Source organism: Musca vetustissima, unplaced genomic scaffold (genome assembly GCF_032173495.1).
Source record: "Musca vetustissima isolate MV318-11 ecotype Yass unplaced genomic scaffold, APGP_CSIRO_Mvet_v1 utg14667, whole genome shotgun sequence".
Lineage (NCBI taxonomy): Eukaryota > Metazoa > Arthropoda > Insecta > Diptera > Muscidae > Musca > Musca vetustissima.
The window spans coordinates 23,255-50,164 of record NW_026884687.1 but is presented as its reverse complement, the minus strand read 5'-3'; the positions used below and the strand labels follow the sequence as shown (position 1 = coordinate 50,164).

At 34.5% G+C, this 26,910-nt stretch overlaps 2 protein-coding genes across 2 annotated transcripts; both read left to right on the top strand.

The window, feature by feature from the left end:
* Positions 1-1,446: 1,446 nt before the first annotated feature.
* On the top strand, positions 1,447-5,466 carry LOC133331696 (uncharacterized protein K02A2.6-like). Its single transcript, XM_061540076.1, has 3 exons — positions 1,447-3,423; positions 4,543-4,745; positions 4,842-5,466. The coding sequence occupies exons 1-3, from the start codon at positions 1,447-1,449 to the stop codon at positions 5,464-5,466; spliced, it is 2,805 nt and encodes a 934-aa protein (XP_061396060.1).
* A 3,613-nt stretch (positions 5,467-9,079) lies between these two features.
* Positions 9,080-11,155, top strand: LOC133331697 (5-hydroxytryptamine receptor 1-like). The gene has a single exon (XM_061540077.1). The coding sequence runs from the start codon at positions 9,080-9,082 to the stop codon at positions 11,141-11,143; it is 2,064 nt and encodes a 687-aa protein (XP_061396061.1). The 3' UTR covers positions 11,144-11,155.
* The last annotated feature ends 15,755 nt before the right edge of the window (positions 11,156-26,910 follow it).

Below are 26,910 nucleotides of genomic sequence, written 5' to 3'. Positions count from 1 at the left end.
AGGCAAAAGGAATGGAGTTAGACCCATGGCTACTTTGGAGAATATGCATAGAATCACTTTCTGAATCGATTGATGCATCCCCGTCCGTCTGTCGATATTAAATTGTAAACATAGTGCAGGTCGCATTTATTATCCGAATGAGATGAAATTTGGCACAGATCATTTATTTGGCCCAGGGACGAACCCTATTGAAATTGGGAAAAATCGGTTCAGATTTAGATATAGCTCCCATATATATTTTCGTTCGATTTTTAGCAAATGGTGCACCAAAGTATCAAATTTCAGCGGATTGGCACGACATTTTGCACAACGCACTGAAGTTAGGATAGACTAACGTGTGCCAAGTTTTATTGAAATCGGTTCAGATTTAGATATAGCTTCCGTATATATTATCATCTGATTTTAAGCAAAGTTTCAAATTTAGGTCGATTGGCACGAAATTTTGCACAACGTACTGAAGTAAGGATTGACTAACGTGTGCCAAATTTAATTGAAATCGGTTCAGATGTAGATATAGCTTCCATATATATTATCATCTGATTTTAAGCAAAGTGTAAAATTTAAGTGGATCGGCACGAAATTTTGCACAACGTGCTGAAGTTAGGATAGACCGACGTGTGTACAAGTTTTATTGAAATCGGTTCAGATTTAGATATAGCTCCCATATATATGTATATTCGTCCGATTTTTAGCAAATAGTGCACCAAAGAGTCAAATTTAGGCCGATTGACATGAAATTTTGCACAACGTACCGAAGTTAGGATAGACTAACGTGTGCTAACTTTTATTGTAATCAGTTCAGATTTATGTATCGAAATGGGTCTGCGTTAACCGTTATATGGGGGCTACCCGAAATAGTGGACCTATAATAATAATTTTTAGTGGAGACATTTGGTACGTTGTCCGATAAAGCTCATCTTCGCACCTGCATACAAGAGACAATTTTATGCAAAATTTTGGCGATCTATGTCAATTCGTTTAGATGCTAGAGTGATTACTATAGAGTATTGCATATATCAAGTATATACTGTATTTTGTATTGTATGCAGAGCCTACTGTAATATTACTATATAGTACTTGTATGCAGAGCCTACTGTAATATTACTGTTTAGTACTCTTACATTCTTCCATTCCCTCTCATTCGTTGTTTATTAAATATCACTCAATCACTACTAATGAGTGTAACAGTAGTGATTGTTGAACCCTATTCTCTTTTGTAAACAGAAAATAAAGATATTACATTTTGGACTTTGATCGCAACGGTTGTGTTATTATTTTTGTCTACTTGAAAGACATTACATTGGCGACGAGGAAAAATAAAAAAATAAAAGTTAGTGTATATACACATAAAAAAATATATGTAAATACATATAAATCCATTTTGTGGAAATTAATAATAATAATAAAAAAAAACACAACAAAAACAACAAGTAAATGCCTCCTAAGATGGAAGAAGCTGCAAATCAAAGTTTTAATGTTGCTCCAGTAACAGTGCTTCAATCGTCGAATGTGCCGGAATTCAACCCTAATGTGGAGTCGTGGAACGTTTGGAAGGAGAGATTGGACATTCATTTTTTTGAAATTAACTGTTCGGACGAGAACACCAAAAAGTCAATTTTGTTGAAATCAATTGGTGCTGTGCCGTACAGAGTTTTGCATAGTTTATGCAGTCCGGAGTCTCCAGTGTCCGTGTCGTATAAAAAGCTGTGTGAGATTTTAGATACACAATATACCCCACCAACTATTGTATTTAGTGAGCGGAAGAAGTTTCATTTGTGTAGCAAAGCTGAAAATGAGTCGGTTGCTGAATGGTATGCTCGTGTAAAAACATTAGCACTCAATTGCAAGTTTGGTGTCAGCTTGGATGCATTTGTACTTAATCAATTTGTTATGGGTTTGCCAAATTTCATCTTTGAACGATTGTGTGAAGAAGATGAAACCCTAACAGTACAAAGTGCATTAAGAAAGGCTATGATTTTGGAAACGAAGCATATGGCAAAGGCAGAGGAGAAAAGTCAATGCACTGTAAATTTGGTTAACGGTCAGAAATATGCAAAAAATCACTATGGTGGTGGTGGCAGAGGCAGCACTGGCAGTGGTAATAGAGATGGTGGTAGCAGCAGCAGCAAACGTAACAACAATAGCAGAGACAACAATAGCAGAGACAGCAAGAGCGGCGGTGGCAAGAAATATGCATGTTCTCATTGTGGTTGGAGAAATCATAGTTCTCAGTCTTGCAAATATAAAGAGAGCAGATGTCATTCGTGTGGAAAAATTGGTCATTTGGCATCGGTCTGCTATAGTAGGAAAAAGAGTGTAAATTATGTATCGAATGAAATTAATGACGTTGAGAGTGATGTTCATGAATATAACAATGTTTTCGATTATTCTATTTTTAGTGTGGCTGAGAAAGAAAATGGTGATGTGTATTCTCTGGATGTTGTTGTTGATGGTGTGGAACTGAAGGCAGTGTGTGATACAGGTGCACCATGTACGTTGTTGCCGATTTCATTTTTGGAAGAGAACGGAATTAAGAGAAAATTGAGATCGTGTAAAGTGCCATATGTAGATTACAATGGTGTTAAGCTGAAGTTGGCTGGTGAATATGATGCAAGTGTAACGTATAAAGGTAATACCAAATCAGTAGTGGTAGTTGTTGTTGTTACGAAGAATCCTCCGTTGCTTGGTCGATCGTTTTTACGAGCTTTTAATTTTGAATTATTACAAGTTAACAACATTCAAGTCTCTGATATGAACATGACAATTGTTAATCAGTTGAAAAATGAATTCAATGGAGTTTTTGATGGTAAATTGGGAAAGTTTAGTGGATGCACAATTTCCCTACAAGTTGTTAGTGACGCAGTACCAATATTTTGCAAACCAAGGCCATTGCCACTAGCTTGGAAAGAACGAGTTGAAAAACATTTACGTCAATTAATTGCCTCAGACGTCTTGGAACCCATAGATAATTCGGATTGGGGTACTCCCCTTGTTCCTATTTTAAAACCCAATGGTGATTTGAGGATTTGTGGTGATTATAAGGTCACATTGAACAAGTTTTTGGTTGATTTCAAGTATCCTCTACCTAGGATTGATGAAATTTTTGCTTCGTTGGAAGGTGGTGAAGTTTTCACCAAACTAGATCTTTCAAATGCTTATAATCAGCTTGTTCTAGATGACGATTCTCAACTTTTGTGTGCGTGGAGTACTCATATTGGAACCTTAAAAGTTAAACGTTTACCCTTTGGTGTGAAAACAGCGGCAGCAATTTTTCAAAAGACTATTGAGAATTTGTTAAGAGATATTCCGTGTGTTGTGGTTTATCAGGACGACATAACCGTTACTGGAAAGAATTTGAGTGAACATATTTCGACGTTAAGGCGTGTATTAGAGAAGCTACAGTCTTCGGGATTAAAACTTAACGTGAAGAAGTCAAAATTTTTTCAAAACGAGATTTCCTACTTAGGATTTAATATTAACAGAAATGGATTGACTAAGAATGATGAAAGAATTTCAAGCATTATGTCTGCGCCTATTCCAAGAAATATATCCGAAGTACGAGTTTTTGTTGGTATGGCGAATTATTATTCAAAATTCATCAACGATTTTGCTGATATTATGTCTCCGCTATATAATTTGTTGAGTAAGGATGTTTCGTTCGTTTGGTCTGATAAATGTCAAAAGGCTTATGACAGAATTAAACGTGAAGTTACGTCCGATCAGGTCCTGGTGCATTTTAACCCTAAATTGCCTTTGATTTTGACAACGGATGCGTCGAACAATGCTGTTGCTGGTGTTCTATCACATAAATTTTCTGATGTTTCTAAACCCATTTCATTTGTTTCACGAGCTTTAACCAAGAGTGAGAAAAATTATAGCACTTTGGAAAAAGAAGCTCTTGCTATCGTGTTTTGTGTTACAAAGCTTAAACAATATTTGATTGGAAATAGATTTATTTTGAAGACTGATCATCGTCCACTGTTAACAATTTTTGGAAGTAACAAAGGCTTGCCAATAATGGCGTCAGCGAGGATGCAACGTTGGGCCTTGATCCTTTCTGGTTTTAATTATACCATTGAGTATGTAAAAGGATGTAAAAATGAAGCTGATTCTATTTCCAGATTACCTCATATAAACTTTGAAAGTAATCATAGTGAAAGTTCATATATAAATTTTATTGAATCACAAAGAGATTTTCCAGTGGACTTCAAAGATATCTGCAGAGAAACCCGAAGAGACCCGATTTTATCGAAGGTAGCAGCAAGTATTTTGGATGGTACACTTGTAAATTTAAAAGATCCTATTTTTTCCACATTTCGAGAAAAATACATTGAATTAACTGTAGAATATGGTTGCGTTCTATGGGGATACAGAACAGTTATTCCTCAAAAATTAAAATCCAAAATTTTGGAAGCTTTGCATTCCTCACATTTAGGAATAGTCAAAACAAAAGCATTGGCTAGGTCGTATGTATGGTGGCCTGGTATTGATAAAGATATAGAAAGTCTCATAAAAAACTGTGTACCGTGTCAAAAATTACAGCCTAGTCCTGAGAAAGGAATTTTGATACCATGGGAGCCCTGTGGTTCAGTATGGAAACGTATTCACGTTGATTTTGCTGGTCCAATTAAAAACTTTCATTTTTTGGTTGTTATCGATTCTTATTCTAAATTTGTCGAAGTTTTTAAGACAAAGGACATAACATCTTCTTTTACAATAAGAAAACTAAGAGAACTATTTTGCAGGTATGGATTAGTGGATACCCTAGTTAGTGACAATGGGTCACAGTTCACATCATCTGAATTTCAGACATTTTTATCCTTAAATGGAATTAAGCACAGTTTAACTGCACCCGGACATCCATCCACAAATGGGCAAGCCGAAAATTTTGTCAAAACGCTTAAAAAATCTATCTATGCAAATTTGGATGGTAACAGAGACGCCAATATTGATCAGATTTTATGCCGATTCTTAATGGACTATCGAAATATGATCCACTGCAGTACTGGTGAGTCACCGGCAAAAATATTTTTCGGGAGAGAGCTCAAGACCCGATTCAGCAATCTTAAACCTCCTACCATAAAAGAAAAATTAAAGCTTTCGCAAGAGAAAAACATAATACATCATAAAGGAAAACGCAATGCAACTTTCCATGAAGGTCAAAAGGTTATGGTTCGAGATTACCGAAATCCCAATAAACCCAGTTGGACACAAGCTACAATCACACAACAACTCGGACCTCAATCTTACTCGTGTACATTAAGTCACAATAATAACAACATCAAACGTCATTTAGACCAAATCCGAGGCAGTTCTGTACAACAGCTGTCCAACGACATCACGATTCCATCCAACAACAACGACAACAATGCTATAGTCACACCTCCATCAATAACTGAAGATACTTCACAAACCACAAGAAATCTCAGACCTCGAGCAGGAGGAAAAGTCGTTAAAAAAAACTAAAAAATATATATATATATAAAATAATTTCAAAAAAAAAAAAAAAAAATTTATGTAAATATCCATATTGTAAAATTATTTTGAATTAAATATTTGAATTTTAATATGTATGAAACAGCTTTAGGAGGAGCATATAGAGTATTGCATATATCAAGTATATACTGTATTTTGTATTGTATGCAGAGCCTACTGTAATATTACTATATAGTACTTGTATGCAGAGCCTACTGTAATATTACTGTTTAGTACTCTTACATTCTTCCATTCCCTCTCATTCGTTGTTTATTAAATATCACTCAATCACTACTAATGAGTGTAACAGTAGTGATTGTTGAACCCTATTCTCTTTTGTAAACAGAAAATAAACATATTACATTTTGGACTTTGATCGCAACGGTTGTGTTATTATTTTTGTCTATTTGAAGGACATTACAATTACAACAGAAAGACGGACCTGCATAATTTTACACTGATCAAGAATATATATATACTTTATACAAATATACCCGGTTATTGATCATTGGGTTAAGTCGGTTCACATATAGACACAGATCACATATTTAACTTAGTCGAATTTCATGTCAATGGTCCTTCAAAAATTCAAGGTCTGTAAGGGTGTATTTCTTGAATATTTCCAAAGTGGTAAAGTGTATCATATAGTAGGCCCCGTCCGACTTTCATTAAAGAAATTTTGCAATGGAAGATAAATATGATAATCGCTTGGTGCCAAGTCCGGACTGTACGGCGGATGCATTTAAACTTCCCAACCAAGCTCCCAAAGTTTCTGACGAGTGACTGTGGATGTTGGCCGTTCCTGGTCAATTTATATCTTCAAACGGTCCAGTTGTTGATAGTAGAGATCAGAATTTAGCGTTTGACCATATGGAAGCAACTCATAATAAATAATCCCATTCCATTTCCCACATGACTAGATCAACTCAGTCTCCAGCTCTTCTATGGCAAAGAAGTCCTTAAGCTCTTCTATGAAAATAAACTCAGCAATATTGTGAGCATTCCTATTTTTATACCCTACACAACTATGTTGTCAGGGTATTATAGCTTTGTGCAGCCCCAAATGTTTGTAACGCCGCGAAATATTGGTCCTAGACCCACCTTTAGGTATACCGATCGTCATATCTCGACTAGCTGAGTCGATCTAGACATGTGTGTCCGTCCGTCCGTCCGTCTGTCCATTATAATTTGTAAACACGATACAGGCCACAGTTATGGACCAATCTTCACGAAATTTTGCATGTAGGATGGGTTCTGGCCAATGAAGACCCCTATTGTTTTTGGAAAAGATCGGTTAATATTTAGGGGATGAAATGGACCAAATACTAAATTTTTGTCGGTTTTTCTGGTCGCTCCAGAGGCCGCAATTATGGCCCAAACACCGCGAATTTTTGCATGGAAAAGGGGATCGGGCCAGAGAATAAGCATGCATGTTTTGATAAAGATCGGTCAATATTTAGCGGGTCAAATGGACCCTGACTTTTGTGTGAAAAATGACAAAATTTGTATTCTATGGCATATATATTTACTCCTGGAGGATGTAGACCCCAGGAGTTGATAGCACATCCAAGAGGAGTGGTTGGCCTTTAAATTGATACCAAATATAGTGATGTATCTACTCAGATGTGGGAGTTACAGTCAAATATTTACAGGTGCTTACGTATTCAGATATTATTCAGTAACCCATTACCACATTAGAGGGAGAAATATCGCCCTGATGGCTTTGAAATTTTTCATGAAGTTCCAGTTATGGTCAAGAACAACGCCTATAATTTTCGGTGATGATCAGATTAAAATTTTGGGATGAAATGGACCGAAAACATCATTTTTTGTGTGTTTTCGAGTAGAGTAAAATCCGAAAATCACAACACAACCCACCGTGAAGGTAATCTGGACAAGTATTTAGAAGGACTGTACTGAATAATCGAAAAAAGTAAGGAAGAGGTGTTGTTAACCTCTAATCGGACAAGAGGGGGCAAATATCACGAAATATTACTCAGACTCGGAATAAACATCCTCAGAAAGTTAGAGTTCGTGGTAGTTGTGTAGGGTATCGCATGGTCGGCCCCGCCCGACTATACTGCTCCGCTCACTGGTTTTTAATATTTTCAATTAATTAAAAATTGTTTTCTTAAATTTAAAAAAATACTTTCTTTTACTGAAAATAATAAATATAATATTTTTTCTCCTCTCCTTTATTTCTTTACAGAATTTGGACAATCACTCTAGTGTTTCCATCAAACGGTTTCAAGCAACAAAAGGAACAAGATTTTCATTCAATACGAAACAAAATACACCTGAAATATACTCTCTTCAATATCGTAAAAAAATAATATTTTTTTCGTAAAAACGACAAACAAGTAAAACTACATACAACCTTAAGAAAACACCCCTCATTCTTACAAAACAAATTACATTGCTGGTTAGTTGGCCCAATAAAGGAAAGAGAATACATGAACAATAACAACAAACAAGCGACACAATAACAGGCTACCGCTGCTGTTACAAATACACACATAGAAGGCATAGAAGACAGTACAACGACCACGACGAACGAACGACACTGATAAATGGAAGAGCCATCTCTGCATGAAAGGACATGTCATGTTGATGCTGCTATTGGAAGAAAACAAGTGAATGGACCAAAACAAAACATAAACGAACGACCAACCGACCGACCGATTGAATGAATGAACGAAGTAACAAACAAGCGAACGAAGAACAACCAACAAACAAGTGAATGACAGACATGTCACATGAGAACATGAATAGTGAAACATAAAGAGTAGAATTATGATAAATGACAATTAAACCTCTGTGCAGAAGAAAGAGAGGGGAAACAAGAGAGTGAAGATAACAAAGAAAGAAAGAAGAAACAAGCGTCAATCAAGAAAGAACCAAAGAACATGTTGACGTGTAAAAAATAAAAGGTTATACTAATACAAAGAACTCTGTTGGTTTCGGAAAATAGCGATAGAGAGAGAGTGAGTTACCATTACATTACAAAAGGAGAACAGTTGTCTGGATTTAAATCTTTAAAACACGAAAATAAATGGATTTACACACAGCATTTGGCAAAGAAATTGTAATTATTTATCAAAAAGATACTCACAAAAGATATCGAAGACATCTGCTGCCAAGAGAACTGTTAGAGGACCAAAGACATTTTGATAAGAGAATGGCTGATGTTTGATGCAAAGAGAGTACAGTTATAGACAATGGATATGTAATTTAAGTCTCTCTCTCACCGAAAACAAAGCAATTAACCAAAGAAATATCAACAATAAACGAAATATATGTTTGTTTGTTAGAAGCACTCTTAAGAGAAACCTCCGTGGAAGAAAGAGAGAATACAAAACTCCTCTTTTTAATAAAAAAACATAGTTAAGTCAAATCAACAACAACAACAAATACATAGATATATCATATGGATCCTTTAGACTCTAAAAACGCTGAATATTTTATTAACAATTTCAGAATTCCTATAAATGCTCCTAGTTGGTTCTATGCCAGCAACAATAATAATAACAACAACAAAAATGCTCTCTATAATAAAAACAATAGTAACAAAAACAACAACCACCACCACTATACTACAGTTTCTATGTGTGAACTATCGTCATCGGCCTCCGCCACTTCATACCGCTCCAGCTCAACAACTAAAAATGCACAACCATCCGCATCCTCCTCCTCCTGCTCTTCATCATCATCCTCCCCATCCCTGGTCAATGATAATTTTAAATTTCAACGCTATCATCGCCGGAAATCCTGCCCTTGGAAACGGATATCACAAAAGTTGAAACATTTTATGTTGTCACTGCTGAGAACATTATTCTATCTGCTGTTTCTGCTAAGCCTAAGTGATTGCTGGTTTCAAGTGGGTTCGGCCTCTTTGATTTTGGCCGAAGCCGAAACAAACGGCCAAAGTAATTTTGGCAATCGTACATCAACGGTATTACAGCTGCCCATACAAGCGTTGATATTTGAGGTGGCGGCAGCTGCCCCGGAATCCAATGGTCACAATAGGGATTCGGAGGGGCTGGGACACAATAGCAGTACTTTACATGCCACAGGAGCAGCAGCAAGCACAAAAACTAATGATGGCATGTCTGTCTCCGCCTCCTCCTCATCGACTTCACAACACTCCACCAACAACAAAAATCATCATAGAAACCAACACAGTATTAGCAACATGTTTACCACATCGGACAACAGCCCAGTGTCTACCCATAGCACCATTACCTCTACTTTATCTACATTGGCAGTGGCAGCAACAACAACAAATGACACACAATGGCCTCCATTGTTGTCATCACCTACCCAGTCATCAGCCTCATTGTCCTTTTCATCATCTGCCGCCGCCATTGCCGTGGAATTCGATTCAGACTCAACATCCCTGCCCTCCTCGTCGTCATTGCCCACCACCCTTGTTGGATTTACAACACCTGCTTTCCACACGGTGCTGGTTAGCATAATACTCCTCTTCGTCATCCTCGGCACAATTGTTGGCAATGTCCTCGTCTGTATTGCCGTGTGCATGGTCCGCAAACTACGACGTCCTTGTAATTATTTATTGGTCTCGCTGGCTCTCTCTGATCTCTGTGTGGCCGTGCTCGTTATGCCCATGGCCTTGCTCTATGAGATTTTGGAAAAGTGGAGTTTCGGGCCGGTCTTATGCGATATTTGGGTATCATTCGATGTCCTCTGCTGCACGGCATCCATCCTCAATTTGTGTGCCATTTCGGTGGATCGCTATTTGGCCATTACAAAGCCCCTGGAGTATGGGGTTAAACGGACACCGCGCCGCATGATGTTGTGTGTGGCGCTGGTGTGGTTGGCTGCCGCCTGCATCTCATTGCCACCGCTGCTCATACTGGGCAATGAACACGAAGACGAACACGGTAATCCCATGTGTTCGGTGTGTCAGAATTTTGCATATCAAATTTATGCAACGTTGGGTTCCTTTTACATACCACTGGCCGTAATGCTCTTTGTCTACTATCAGATATTTCGGGCAGCCAGGCGCATTGTGTTGGAGGAGAAGCGGGCACAAACACACCTGCAGCATGCCCTCAATGGCACGGGGTCGCCGCCGGGCCACACCGACCTGGAGGCACACGGCCACCACCAACAGCAGCATCGTCACAGTAGCTATGGCAATACATCGTTAAATTATTCCACATGTGGTGGTCTCTCGACCAGTGGGCATCACAGTGGCCATGGTGGCCACGGAGGCGGTGGTGGCAGCGGCTCGAGTGGCCTGTTGGGTTCACCGCATCAAAAGAAATTACGTTTCCAGCTGGCCAAAGAGAAAAAGGCCTCCACCACCCTGGGCATCATCATGTCCGCATTCACCATTTGTTGGCTGCCATTCTTCATTCTAGCACTAATACGGCCATTTGTGGAATCGGAAACCACCCATGTGCCACAATCACTGTCTTCGTTGTTCCTATGGCTGGGCTATGCCAATTCATTGCTCAATCCGATTATCTATGCCACCCTGAATCGAGACTTCCGTAAACCTTTCCAGGAGATATTGTACTTTAGATGTTCCAGTTTGAATACCATGATGCGTGAGAATTACTATCAGGATCAGTATGGAGAGCCGCCGTCACAGCGTGTCATGTTGGGCGATGAGCGGCATGGGGCAAGGGAAAGTTTTCTCTGAAATTAGGTGTATTGAGAGCTCCCTCACTCAGAGAACCTCAACGTAATATAGAAAGACAACAAAAAGAGAACCAGAAATTCTTAGAAATCCACAAAGGGACAACAAGAAGAGAGGCAAACTAAACCAAAGAGCAGTACCAAATAAGAGAATGACACAACATGACAAGAAAAAAATAAAATAAATTACAATCAAATAAGCAACAAAAATGGAGTATTTTGAAATTAATTTCTTCTTCTACGTCTATTTCTCTTTAAATTCTATTTCTACTGTGACTAAAGAGTGATGATTTTTATACATAAAATATTAGTTAATCATTTAAATCAAAATAAAACAACTATTAAACTAAACTGTTACTATTCTAGTTCGTATTATTATTTATAATATTTTTTTTTAACTAATTTCCATAACGAAAACAAAAATCAAAAAATAAATTATAAAAACAAAAACACATTTATTTAAAAGAATAATCAAATTGAAAAAAAAACTAAATCATAGACAAACAGAGCAAGAAAAAAATCCTATTTTTAAAATATAAGTCTAAAGGAAATAAGTAAAGAAATGATAAATCCGAAACCCAATAAAATATACTCCCAACAAAAATCAGTGTAAAATAAAAAAAAAATCATTAAAATAATATCGTATAGCAAAGAATATTAGTTTCTCTAGTTATTAAGAAGTTAGAAAAACAAAAAAACGACATCATTTTAAAATAAGTCATTAGAATATTCTTGTAGCAAACATCTATCTATACATACATACAAAAAATGGTTGTTAACACAATAACAACAATAATAATATGGAAAACTCAATTCTGTCGTTAAATATTGTTTAATTAATTTTCTACATATGTATATTTGTTTTTATAAAGTTTGGTTTTATATTAATAATTAATTTTGTTGTTGATAGAATTGGATATGGGACATTTGTTTCCATTTGGGGGAGATTAAATTTTCACTAGAAAATTGAACAAAGACAAATGGTGTGCAGTTCGGCACGACCAATTTTTTTATCCTTAAATATGCGGAGTTCATTAAACTTTTCTTTAAAAAGTCGGAATATTTATATGAGGATAATGTCATTGTAAATTGTCTGCTAGTGGTTTTGTTATACTCGTAGACAATTAAAACCCAAATTACAGACACTAAGTTTGGAAACAGGATAAGAACTTTAACATAAGAGCAACAAAGCGCGACCTCTGTATGTATTTACGAACATTGACTATGTAATGAAGCGAGGAACCTCATTTTTATAACCATTCTTGGGTGTCACGTGCTGAGTCATGCTGGAATGTCCAAGGTCTGCGGCTAAAATGTTTGTGTGCCCAAGGCTTTAATACACCCTCCAGAATATTTTCACGATAATATTCGGCATTTATTCTGATGCCACGGTGAATTAATAAGAGCGGAGAGCTACAATCGGCTGTTATGGCGGCTCAAATCATCGCCATGGCCGGCGCTTCAGTTCTGGTGGCCAACCGAAGGTGCACATTTTCAGCTGACCTCTTTGGCCAGTAAACACGATCATTTGGCAAACTGCTGGACAATGAATGTTTTTTCATCGGAGAAAATCAAATTCGGCAGTTCACCACTTTCGGCCAAGCGAAGCAACTCTTTAGCTCTTTTGAGTCTATTTTCTTTCTGTTGCGGTGTAAATTCTTGCACTTTTTGGAATTTCATTGGCTTTGCCCCGAGCACATTTTTCAATATTTGCCGAATGGAAAATTGCGATATATTCAGTTCACGAGCCATTTTTCGGCCACTGCAACGCGGGTTTCGATCAAGTCGCTTCTTTACTTTTCGAACCATTTCTGCGGATGTCGTTGTTTTCTTCTGTCCACTTCCTTGACGTCGCGCTACGCTACCAGTATCACGGTAACGAGCAATGGTACGAGACACAAAATGCTTTTGTACACTTTTAAAAAATATAATGAGCTGTAACTGTATTAATTTTAACAGCTGTCGGACGACTGGCTTAGAAATGACAGCAGTCTGAAGTTGGTTGCAGTTTTTTTCAGCTCACCCTGTATTTTCTTTACCCAGAATCTGGAATGTCAAATTGCACCCTTTTTAGTTGGAAAATGTGCTATAGAATCTTTATCTGCTACGTCTGATATGGGAATCTTCAATAAAAAATTAAATCATTTCAGTCAATCGAAATAATTTGGAAAATACATATGCGAATTATTTCGATAGGCTGAAATCGCTTAATTTGGAACAATGGAATGCAAAACTAGTTACAATCCAAAGTGTAGAAAGTCGGCGGTTGTTAACAATAGAAGCAATGGTCAAATAAACCGCTGCGAAAACAATAACCACCAAGTTAGGGGAGAGACGGAAAATACACAGCCGAACAATGAATGGTGGTTGTGGTGGTGTGTTTATTTCATGAGAGGAATACATTTGTGTTTGTCAAAAAGAGAGAGAGAGAAAGAGGAAAAATGAGCGCAAATAGAAGTAAAGTAACCGAAGTAGGAAACTAGTTGTGATATTAATGAAATGTTTATTTATTTGTTGATAAAATAGTTGATTTTCCCCATTATAATATGTTGATAATTTGTATTTATATCGAAATTATGGCGAAGATGTATCTACTTTTCAGAGCAGGGAATTTTTTCTATGCAACCTAGCTTCTTCTTTACATCTGTTATTTGGCAGTCAATGTTAAGTAGATAGCCCTGAAAACTAAGTTGCCGGACATCATTTGCTATGACATAGGAACCAGGGTTGAAATCGGAGTGAGACTCAAGCTGATTTTTTTAGGCCTATTAACATTATATTTTCTTTAGGCCTATTAACAAAATGTTTTAACTTCGGAAAGTCCAATTTGGACCAAATATGCACCGTTTTGTTGTATGATTTGTTGTCATTTTAAAGCACTAATGCACAAAATAGTACGATAGCTGTCATTGTCAAACACGTATTCTCTTTGTCTCTCTTTGCGTCAGTCAATTTTGATGATCTCCCAGTTACGCTCTCGCGTACTTACTCTTAATTTAGTTCTGTTCAACACTGTTTAAAGGTAACTTCATAATGCCTCTCTCATAAAAGTCCTGCTCTCCAAGAGTATCTGCAAACAACTCTAGTAGTCGATTTTCACAATCCTTCCTCCAATCCTGCAAATAAAAGATGATAATCGTGTGGTGCCAAGTCTGGACTGTATGGCGGATGCATTAAAACTTCCCAACCAAGCTCCCGAAGTTTCTGGCGAGTCACTGTAGATGTGTGTGAACTAGCGTTGTCCTGGTGGAACACGACACCTCTTCGGTTTGCCAATTCTGGCCGTTTCTGGTCATTTGCTATCTTCGAACATTCCAGTTGTTGAGAGTAAAGATCAGAATTTAGCGTTTGACCACATGAAAGCTACTCATAATAAATAATCCCCTCTAGCCCCGAACTGAGTATATTTTGGCATTGCACAGTAGTTGCGATTTGACATTCAGAAACTTTCAGAACAGAACATTTTCAATAAAGTTCATGTTTTTGCATAGCTGTAAGAATTTTAAGACTGTCCAAGAACCTAGCCTAATTTTCCACCTTGAGTATCTGCAGTTAGTGATAATCATATTAAACTCCCTATCGATTTGAGAAATTTTGAACGGCCATCTCATAATGAAGGGTATAAAATGTGCGATCCGGCCAGAACTTAACGACATTTCTACTTGTTTTATTTGGTATTCTATTTAGTTTGTTTGAATATTTTGAATTTAAAAATAGTTTAAAACTTGTTTATTAAGTTGACTCTCTCCCAATTGCTACAATATCCCATATCCAATTACCTATTAAATTATAACCGTTTTTAAATTAAATGTTATTCGAAAAAAAAAACAAACTGTTAAATAATTTATATTTCATGCTATTTATTATAATTTTTAGAAAAAATAAAAAAAAATTGAAACATGACACAAAGACTAAGTCACATTTTTGTTAATACACTAAAAACTATTCCTAGAATAAAAAAAACTAACTAATTAAAAAAATACTATACTGTATAATACAGAAAGAAACAAAAAAACAAACTGTTGCCATTTTAATTAAGTTTTGTAAATCTATCAGTAATTATGTTGACCACAAACTGTGCGATAAGCAATGGAGTTTTAATAACTCGTTAGGACGTTACAAAAAAAGAAAAATAATAAAAAATAAATCTATTAAATAAATTCTGATTTGTATAGTTTAAATTTTTAATTGAAAATATTTGAATGAGTTTTTCTCCAGATAGGGTAAATTTTAATTGAAAATATTTTTATGATTTTGTTGTCTAGATAATTTTAAATTAATTATATTGGTATTTGCATTTTTTTAACTGTTGCCCTTAATTTATCTAGTAATTTTTCCAAGAAATAAAAAAAATTATATTTTTAAATTTATAGTTGAAAACAATTTTTTTAATTTACTAACTACTTTTTGATTGTAAATTCGCACAGTGGTTTCTGTTTATCTGTTAATGACATCTTATCAATTAATTTAATCTGTTCTCAGTTAACTTTTTTTTTCATTCATTCTTTCTGTTCTGTTTATTGTATTATATAAGCATTTTTATTGTGAAAACCCCAGTCACGTCTCTCTGTGATAAAAAAGAATATAAATTAAAAAATAAATTCATTTTTACATATAAAATTGAAAATAAATAAAAAATTATGCAAAACAAAACAACTATCAATAAATTTACTGAACTTAATGTGTATATATTTGCATATATCGATAAATATGTACGTGTAGGTATATGAAATAAGAAAAGACACAAAAACATACAAACACACACAGAAGTAAACCAATTGCGGCACTTCATACAGAATGCTGATCTGAAACATTGTAAGGTCCTGATATTATAAGTTAAATAAATAGTGCACAAGTGGTTTTATATTTCTATATACAAACATATGTAGGGAAAATCATCAATATATATATATATACACTTATTGGTTGGCAATGAATGAGAAATAAGAAAACAGATTGCTTCTTTATGGCCATTTAAAATTTAAATACTGTCGACTCCGCTTTACTGAAAGGGAAACAACTCTGGATGTTTGTTTCAGTTATCCGATGTTTTTACGTTATCGGTTATCCGAACTTATCATAAGCGAAATTTTTTTTTCCAGTTTTAGGAATTTCTATAATTCATATTTTATATCGAATTCGTTGGGTTCGAATTTTATGAAAATAGAAATTGGAACTGGTTGACATGTCTTTTTATGCGTATTACTAAAATGTGCGGCTTGTAACGAATCTTACTTATTATGTGGTCTATAATGTACTATTTATGATAGATTGATTTTCATTATAGATTATAAATTCACATTTACTTCGTTCCTATTTAAATTTTGGTTATCATCATGAAGGATTTAAATAGCATGTTAGAGTAGTTAAAAGTAGACGACCTCCTCAAAATTTTGTTAATTATATAGGACCCCATTTTGACAGTTCCCCTATGAAAGGTACATCCTGAAAAACATTTTGCTACATATTTGTAACTTGTATATAAAACATAGAAATGTGGAACTGAAATTTTTCGAATTTTCCAAATGGTTTTAAAAGTTTGACTGAACGAACTTAACGTTCTTCGACGTCAAATTTATATATATTTGACACACACGTTCCATAGTTCGGAAAAGTCATTAATTGCAGAAAAATATCTGTTAGAGTGGGCTTTGAATATGTGTATTCCTCAATTCAAAATATTCCGGAGTGATTTAATAGGAAATTGCATTATTTGACTTCAAGGGCTATTTCAGTTATCCGATATTTTCAGTTATGCGAAGTCTCACTTATACGGAGTAAATTGTGGGAGATTAACCTAAAATGTAATGGTGCAGGAAATTAATTTCACTTATTCGATATTTTTCAGTTAAACGACTAACAGAAAAACGGAGTCGACTGTATTTGAAGGTCTGGAGCCTCAAAATCGTCAAGATAAAACATGTGGAGGTCAAAACCTATAACGCATTTTCCCGAATTTTCCACCACTAGAGAAAAACCCTGCATGAGAATTCTGTAAAGAATACACAACTTCTTGAGGTCGAACAGAGCCATTTAAATAATCTAGAAGATTATAAAAAATGTGTTTTTATACGACCCACCATAAGGTAGACAGGTCCATGTCAGTTTTCGGTATTTAGAAAATTGTTGAAATCAAATAAATTGTGGTAAAAAAAAAAAACAATTGTCTCCTGAAAATGTTCAATCCCAACGAAGTGCTAATTTCCAAATCTGTTAAAGTTGACTATGGTAGGCTAGTAACAAATTTAAAACGACGTTAAGTTCGGCCCGTTTCATCTTTTCATAACCTCCACCATGCGAATGACATTCAAAATATTTCAAATTAATGGGGACTCATAGGAGAAAACTTATGATATGAAATTGAATATGCCGAAGAAGACCTGAGAAACAGATAATTATCTAAAAGCTAGCGTTTTATGAGGTTATACAAAAACGGGGATCAATATTGATAATTTTGGGTAGTGAATATATTTTATTTTTATACCCTTCACCACACTGTGGTACACAGTAATACGTCATTGTGCATATGTTTGTAACAAGCAACAGGAAACGAGATAGACACATGGTTCCTTTTGAGAATATGCATAGAATCACTATCTGTCCGTTTGTAGATGTTAAATTGTAAACAAAGTACTGGCCGTATTTATGATCCGATTTGGATGAAATTTGGCACAGCTCACTTCTTTGGCCCAAGGACGAACCCTATTGAAGTTGAAGAAAATCGGTTCAGATTTGGATATAGCTACCATATATATTTTCGTCCGATTTAAGGTAAAAGGTGCGCCAAAGTCGCTAAATATCTTTCGATTTGCACGAAATTTGGCATAACGCACTGAAATAAGTCTAGAATAATGTGTGTTAAGTTTCGTGAATATGGATTCAGATTTAGATATAGCTCCCATATATATTTTCGTCCGATTTAAGGTAAAAGGTGCGCTATAGTCGCTAAATATATTCCGATTTGCACGAAATTTGGCATAGCGTAATAAAACGAGTTTATAATGCTGTGCGTTAAGTTTCGTGAAAATCGGTGTAGATTTAGATATACCTCCTATATATATTTTCGTCCGATTTGAGGTAAATGGTGCGCCAAAGTTCTTAAATATATTTCGATTAGCACGAAATTTGGTATAGCGCACTGAAATACGTCTAGAATAATATGTGTTAAGTTTCGTGAATATCGATTCAGATTTAGATATAACTCCCATATATATTTCGTCCAATTTAATTTAAATTGTGTGCCAAAGTCCCTAAATATATTTCGATATGCCCGAAATTTGGCATAGCATACTGAATTAAGTCTAGAATGATGTGTGTTAAGTTTCTTGAATATCGGTTCAGATTTAGATATAGCTCCCATATATATTTTCGTCCGATTTAAGGTAAATGGTGCGACAAAGTCCCTAAATATTGAGTGTATAATGATGTGTTCTAACTTTCGTGAAAATCCGATTTAATAGAAATGGTGCACCAAAGTTCTTATATATATTTCGTTCAGTTTCATGTCAATGTTCTTTCGAAAAGCCGACGTCTGTTAGGAGACTATGTAGGATATAACCAAACTGTTGAAGGTTATAATAATATAGTCGGCCCAGTATGACTTTACTACTTTCGTTACTGGTTTGTATAGAGATATGTGGGTAGTGTTATATGGAGGATACATTCAAAATTGGTTCGATACTAATACATTTCAGTATAATGAGAACCCAAACTAGACAAAGGAAATTAGTAAAGTCGGACTAAACCAGTTTTCAGGAAACCTAACACACATACTTCTAGACTCAATTCACTACGCTATGCCAAATTTCGTGCAATTCGAAATATATATACGCTTTGATACACCATTTACATTAAATCGGACGAAACGTGGACCGGTACATTCCATTTGCCATGTCAAAGATCCTTGCGATGTCTGTGTAACATTGCAGAGATATTGCGATCTCTATCGAGACTTCAAACGAACGGAGGTCGAACACCCATAAATCGACATAGAATTTTATTCTGATCAAGAATATATATACTTTATGGGGTCTCTGCATATTTTATATACACCCCACCTTATGGTGGAGGGTATAAAAAGAGGCAAAATCATGATGTTGTCCCCTTGATGTTCTGTGAAGATTTATAGGAACCGTCCATTCATATGCGTCTTCGCCATACACTTTAGTAGTGTAAGGCGGTCGGATTAAATATTTCGTATCCAAGGTGTGATGTGTCATTGGAGTTTTCTGCATCGGGATCTTTTTCACTTATCACCAAAATTAAGAATACCATTTTGTTAACTTTTCGAGCATATATTTCTATACCTTCCCATAAGGTCATGTCGTTTGCAATATCTGGAAATAATCGATTCAATTTAACCATATCTGCTGGTTTGAATTTGCTCTGAAATTTTCAATCGAATTGGAAGTAATTTTGTATTTTGCTTCTATTCGGGTAGCCTACCAAGAAATTTTTATCAACATTATCAACGTTTCGATGACTGATGATATGTCATCTCAGAAATAACCTGCAATAGCCGCAAGCAAATATATAAAATATTTTCGTCGTTACCTTTAGAATAAAAACCAATGAGCGGAGCTGTATAGCCGGACGGGGCCGATCATATGATACCCTACGCAACTTCCACCGAGCTCTATGTTTCTGCGGATCCATATTCCGAGCCTGGGTAATATTTCGCGATATTTGCACCCTCTTGACTGATTATAAGTCAATAGCTCCACTTTCTAACTCGGTCATACTTTTCAATTCTCGTTTAAGGGAACCCCACCCATTCTCGATTTTATTTTTTTCAAGATTTTCAATGGGCTGGTATATCAATACCAATGCTTGTTATGGTTTGTAACTTTGCACATATATATTTGAAGATTTAAAAGAGAAGAAAAATAATTTACCAAAAAATTTTGTTATTGCTTTGTTGTTGTTTTTTGTAATTAAAGAAAAGTCCTTATTTTTGATGGCGGGCATGATAACTCCTCACTGGAACATCGGAATCCGAAAATTCCAACGGTGTTAGAAAGAGTACATGTCTGGCTCTCGTATGAACTAGGATTATTGACTTCGCTCTAAAATTAACAAAATGGCGGACCTTTAAAAAAATATTTTTGGAAATCGCCGATTTTTGACCAAAAACCAAGTTAAAAAATAAGGAAGATATTTACCGATTGGCTTTATCCTAGTTCATACGATAGCTATACACTCACAGAGAAACGTGTAAAAATTTGGAATCGATTGGGTTATTAGTTTTTGAGTTATCGTGCCCGCCATTCGCAAAAGAGAAAAACGCGTTTAAAGTTTGAGAAGTCCTTTAGCCGTCACTTGATGCTGACACAATAAATCGGCTATATCTTCAAGAGTTCTGGAGATTTTCACTTGAAATTTTGTAGAGACATTCTTGAATTAGAGTAGAAGCGAATTAAATCAAGAAAATTTTTGACCCCGAGAATGGGGGGGGTTCCCTTAACAGAGGTGAATGTTTATGCCACTTAAGGTTTTGATTGATTTGACTATTGGAATATTGACCGATCTTTATCTAAAGAGCCGTTCGAATTATTTTGGCAGATCGTCTTCACCGTGCAAAATATACGATGTTCTGCGACTAGAAAACTGACAAAAAATAATTGCATCCTCTAAATATTATCCCAACAGCACCGAAAATTATAGGCTTCGTCCTTGACCATTTCAAAGCGACATTTCCACCTTCTAGTGGGGTAAATATTTGCGTATAAATACGTATAACTCCCACATCCGACTGCACCGATGTGGTTGGTACCAATTTAAAGGTCAGTCACTCTTCTTGGATATACTATCAACTTTTCGGGTCTATGTCCTTCAGTTATAAATATATACGCCCCAGAATACAAATGTTGCCATTTTTTATACAAAAGTTTGGGTCCATTTGACCCGCTAAATACTGACCGATTTTCATCAAAACAGGCATGCTCATTTTTTGGCTTGATCCTCTTCTCCATATAAAATTTCGCGAAGTTCGACCCACAATTGCGGCATCTGGAGCGACCAGAAAAACCGTCAAAAATTAAGTATTTGGTTCATTTCATCCCCTAAATATTAGCCGATCCCAACAAAAAACTATCGGGGTATCTATTAACCAGAACCCTACATGCAAAAAAAATTCGGGAAGATTGGTCCATAACTGTGGCCTGTATCTTGTTTACAAATTATAATGGGCAGACGGACGGACACACTTGTCTAGATCGACTCAGCTAGTCGACATATGATCGGCATTAAAAACACTTGGGGATGCACAAAGCTCTAATACCCTGACAACATAGTTGTGTAGGGTATACAAACACGTGATAACTTAAAAACTTGGCCTATCCCCACCAAAAGGGTTAATATCCCCACCAAAAGGGTTTTATCCCCATAAGCAATTTAGCACTCTCCAAAATTCTTGTTGCGCAGTGTAATTTGTAATATTTGCAATTATATTCAAAATAAAATAATACATCTGTATGAGGTTTCAATTGTAAATTAGTCTTTGTTAATATTAAACATTTTTTCCAACCAATGAGTGTAAGCGTGTATATCATCAAATTGTTCTAATTACATAACCCATAAAACAAACTTTAAATCATAATTTGATGTTTTTTCCAACTTCGTGGATGGCGTTTTTATACAATCATATAAATACCATAGAACTGCATAGATCTAATAATTAATTAATCTGAGATTGTTTTTTGTTATTTATTTGCCAACGATGATGATGCTGATAGTTCATTAAAAATACATTCAAAATCAAATATATAGAAACACAAAAAAGGGAATCATTTATAGTTTATTTTTCTATCTAAGAAAAAACATACAAACAAATAAACAATCATATATTCATATAATTCATGCAATATTGAATAGTTGTGCATGTAAAACTATGATAAAATTAATTAAAAAAAAAAAAAGAAATCACAAAACAAAAAACAATTGATAAACCACAGAGCAAAAAAAAAACTTCAAAACAATATCATCAGAACACAACAACAACTACGTACATACATAAATAATGGAGTGCAATATAAATATTTATCATAAATTACATATGTACATAGCCATACATACTACATTCATAGATGTCTGTCTAATTGTTTTTAAGCAGCATTAGGGTGAACTATTTATTTATTTCGAAACAAAGACGGAAATGTGGAAATTGAATAAATTTTATTTTGATGGGAAATTCATAATTGAAAAGAATTATGTAAATAAATATTATTCGTTATAATATATGGACTTTTTTTAAATAATTAACATTTCTTATTTACATTCGAAATAAGAATAAAAACATTCAATTATTTGATATGTTAACAAATTTTAATTAGAAATTGGAGTATACTTTTAGGAGAATCTATTTATTTAAATGATGTTCGAGGGTGGGTAGTGGACTTCATATTGAACGAATGGGTGATTCAAATATTAAACTAAATAACGGTATCTTATTTTGGAATATTTAGGCGCGTTTAGATTATGTCTTCTAAATCGTTTGATTTGTAAATCGAGATACCAAATCCTAGATGTTTAGACCAATATTAAAATTATAGAATGTTGATTTGTCAGCTGTTATTTGTTTACGTATGTATGCACATTTCATTGGTGTCATACTTTCTTTGGTAATTTGTCAATCAATATTTAATAATTCCGATAAGAATTTTTCTCCATTAAGGCAAAAATTAATAAAGACAATTTTTGTTATGCCCTATATAAGTTATTTGGTATGCCCTCGACTAGCTGAGTCGATCTAGTTCGACTGTCTATCATAATTTTTAAACACGATACGGGTCACAGTTATGGACCAATCATCAGGAAATTTCACCGTTCGGAACAAAGAAGAAGAAGATGATAAGGGATGAAATTTGACCAAAAACTTAATATTTGTCTGTTTTTTGGTCGCTTTAAAGGTCACAATTGTGACCCGAAAATCACAAAATTTTAGACGGGTCAAATGGACCAAAACTTATGTTTTAAAAAATGCAAAATTTTAATTTCATATACTCCATAATATTAAAATTGTGATTTTTCTGAAGTACATAGACGGGAGAAGCTAACAGTATAATCAAGAGGAGTGTTTTACCTTTGCATTGATACCTATTATATTGGTATATGTCCTCGGATGTGGATGTTATACATAAATATTTAAATTTATTTAGATTTGTTCAGCACAATAGGAGGCAAAAATGTCGCGCAGATTGCTATGTATTTTACTATGATCAAGGACGACACCTACAAATTTCGTTGATGATCAGATGATATTTACGGTATGGAATGGACCAAAAACTTTATTTCTATAGATGCCAAAATTGTAAACCAAAAATTACACATTTTACACCGGATGGGATCTGACTCACAGTTGTGGCAACTTTAAAAATGATCTTTCAATTTAGAGGGTCAAATGACCCAACACACAAAAGGGTGTAAAATAACCAAATTTGAATTCGGGAAAACATAATTCGGATAAGATGTTACGGTAAAAGAACCTAGAGTAGTTTACCTCTAATCGATTAATATGGTGCGAAAGGCTCGGAGTATAGATTTGAAAAAAATAAATAAAAGGTCAGTGGTATTTGCGTAGGGTACAGTCGTTAGTTCGTTTGTTGAAATCTCGATTGGGCTCACAACATTAGGAAGGTTTATCACATTTCCCAATATTTTTAATGTTTATTTAAGTTGATAGTCTCGTTATGTTGTTGTAACATAGCCCACATTTTTAATACTTGGAATGTTTAATTTGACATTTCGGATAGCTGGTGAATAAAAAACTTCTTCTCAGAAAATCAACTATACAATGGTCCCTATCGTTTGCAATTAACATTTTTTTAAAATGTAGAATGCAATTTTACTGACATACATCTCCGGCTAAAAATAATTTTGCAGCTCTGTCTTTGGCCAGCTTGTTGACTAAAATACAGCCCATTGATAAAACATCCCAGTTTGACTAACGGTAGAATGGTCTATTTAAAACACTTTCCACAGACATCGTTTAACCGATCATCATCGCTTCATAGAAAAATTATTAATGCGACAATCAGGATAGGCGTCATTTGAAACTATCTGGTTTTTCAAGGTTTTGCAACTTAGACGATCTTTACATTCTCGCCCTCACATATAGATGATCCGTCAGCAATAGAATCAACTTCTTCTTGGAATTTTCCCACACTTTTATTCCCATTTGCATTATGATCGACATTGGAATAAACAAAAAGTCCAATAAAGTGGAAAAATCCACGATGATATCTCATGCTTGGTGGTTGAGATTTCTGACTAAGGTGGCCGTTTTAATAGGAATATATTCACCCCGATGTATGACTTTAGTTCCTATGACTTAGGCTTTTATATTTTTTCGCCAGATTGGTATGGGTGGAGGCTAATAAAGGGATTAACGTATTATTTATGTCAGCTGGAGTCCTATATTTATAGTCGGAAAATGTATCTAAATATATATATATATATATATATATATCACACAAACTGTGTCATGACCCGATTTTATATTGCTCGTTACTGAAACTCTTGATTTTTATATTACTTCTCAGCATTTTACACCTGAACAATAGAAAATGGAAGGAGTAACAAAGTTTGATTTCAGATTCCGAATTATGTAATCAAGACATTAGCATTCGCATATTATGTGAACATCAAATATCCTACTTTTCAAAGTAAGAGATTACTAAATATATAAAATTTAATAGAAAAGCCGACAATATTCGACTCACAGATTTATGTAATTGCTCAAAAGTTAGGATGTTGGTAATGATTTTACCACCTATCCAATTAATATTAATGTGGCATTTTTTATCGAAAATACATGGACGGTATAGGTAGAAGACTATCGATATTCGAATCATCCGATATTTTACAATTTTTTTAACTATGGGTGTCGATTTATAATTTATATTATTTATCTCATGTAACAATGTCAAGCAGAATATTATTTCATTCACAAATAGCTTGAAAAACTCACATAAAGATTTCCGATAATGTACGCGAACTAAAGATGTACTTTCAAAATAATGAGTAGAATATTTTCCGGGACCTTTGGATCCGTCCTTACGATTTCGGTGGTATATGGCCTTAGAACAATTCATTGCTATCGAATAACACTGGCAACCCTGATATCCAGATAACACGTAAACAGGGTGCATCTTTGAGCTATTACAAAAATTTCATAGCATATTTTTAGGCAAGATGTTCAAGATAACCTTTTAGAATATTCATATTTTATATACACATAAATTAATATCAATCATTAAATCTAAACATAAATTAATGATTTTATTTAATATTGTCAATATAAATTAAAAAATAAAAAATTCCATTAAATCACTGAATAAAATATATACAATTTCCCATTACATCTGAGTACCCCTAATGTTATCTTTACCTACAAAAGGCAACACAATTCTTCCTGTAATAGCATAAAATGAATTTAAAAAATAATGAAACAAAAACCAAAACGGAAACAAAACATATAACAACATATACAAAACTAACTAACACATAACCTACTTTTAGAGATGGTGTTAATTTTTAAGCAAACAACAAATTGAAAAAAAAAATAAATAAAAAATGCAAAACCAAAAAATGAAATATTTAAAACAAAGTACATGATATACAAGCAAGAAACTAATTGAGAAACAAAGAGAAAAAACACTATTACAAAATAATAATAAAGTAATAAATTTCGAAATATATAAATCAAGTGAAAACACATGAATGGGAATAATATTTAAAACAATACAAAGAAAGAAAAAAAAACAACAATAAATGGCAATTAAGAAAATATAGAAACATATAATATATACGATTTTTTATTTAGAAAAACCACTGAAAATATTCAAGTAAGTAAAAACACTAAACATTTACAAAATTTAATTTCTATAACTCAGATGTCACTAATCTCGAATACAAGTCTTGGGGTTGTAATATGAATATTGGAAAATGGATTTCAGCTCTACCTCCACATACGACCTTATATACTTTTTCAAAGAAGACTACGCAAAACCGCTATAGTTCTCAAAAATCCACGCCTTGTTGGTCATTGAAAAAATCTTCTTTAAAACATCCACGCCTTGATGGTCATTGAAAAAATCTTCTTTAAAACATCCACGCCTTGATGGTCATTGAAAAAATCTTCTTTAAAACATCCACGCCTTGATGGTCATTGAAAAAATCTTCTTTAAAACATCCACGCCTTGATGGTCTTTAAAAAATCCACGCCTTGATGGTCATTGAAAAAATGTTCTTTAAAAAATCCACGCCTTGATGGTCATTGAAAAAATCTTCTTTAAAAAATCCACGCCTTGATGGTCATTGAAAAAATCTTCTTTAAAACATCCACGCCTTGATGGTCATTGAAAAAATCTTCTTTAAAACATCCACGCCTTGATGGTCATTGAAAAAATCTTCTTTAAAACATCCACGCCTTGATGGTCTTTGAAAAATTCATCTTTAAAAAATCCACGCCTTGATGGTCTTTGAAAAATTCATCTTTAAAAAATCCACGCCTTGATGGTCTTTGAAAAATTCATCTTTAAAAAATCCACGCCTTGATGGTCTTTGAAAAATTCATCTTTAAAAAATCCACGCCTTGATGGTCTTTGAAAAATTCATCTTTAAAAAATCCACGCCTTGATGGTCTTTGAAAAATTCATCTTTAAAAAATCCACGCCTTGATGGTCTTTGAAAAATTCATCTTTAAAAAATCCACGCCTTGATGGTCTTTGAAAAATTCATCTTTAAAAAATCCACGCCTTGATGGTCTTTGAA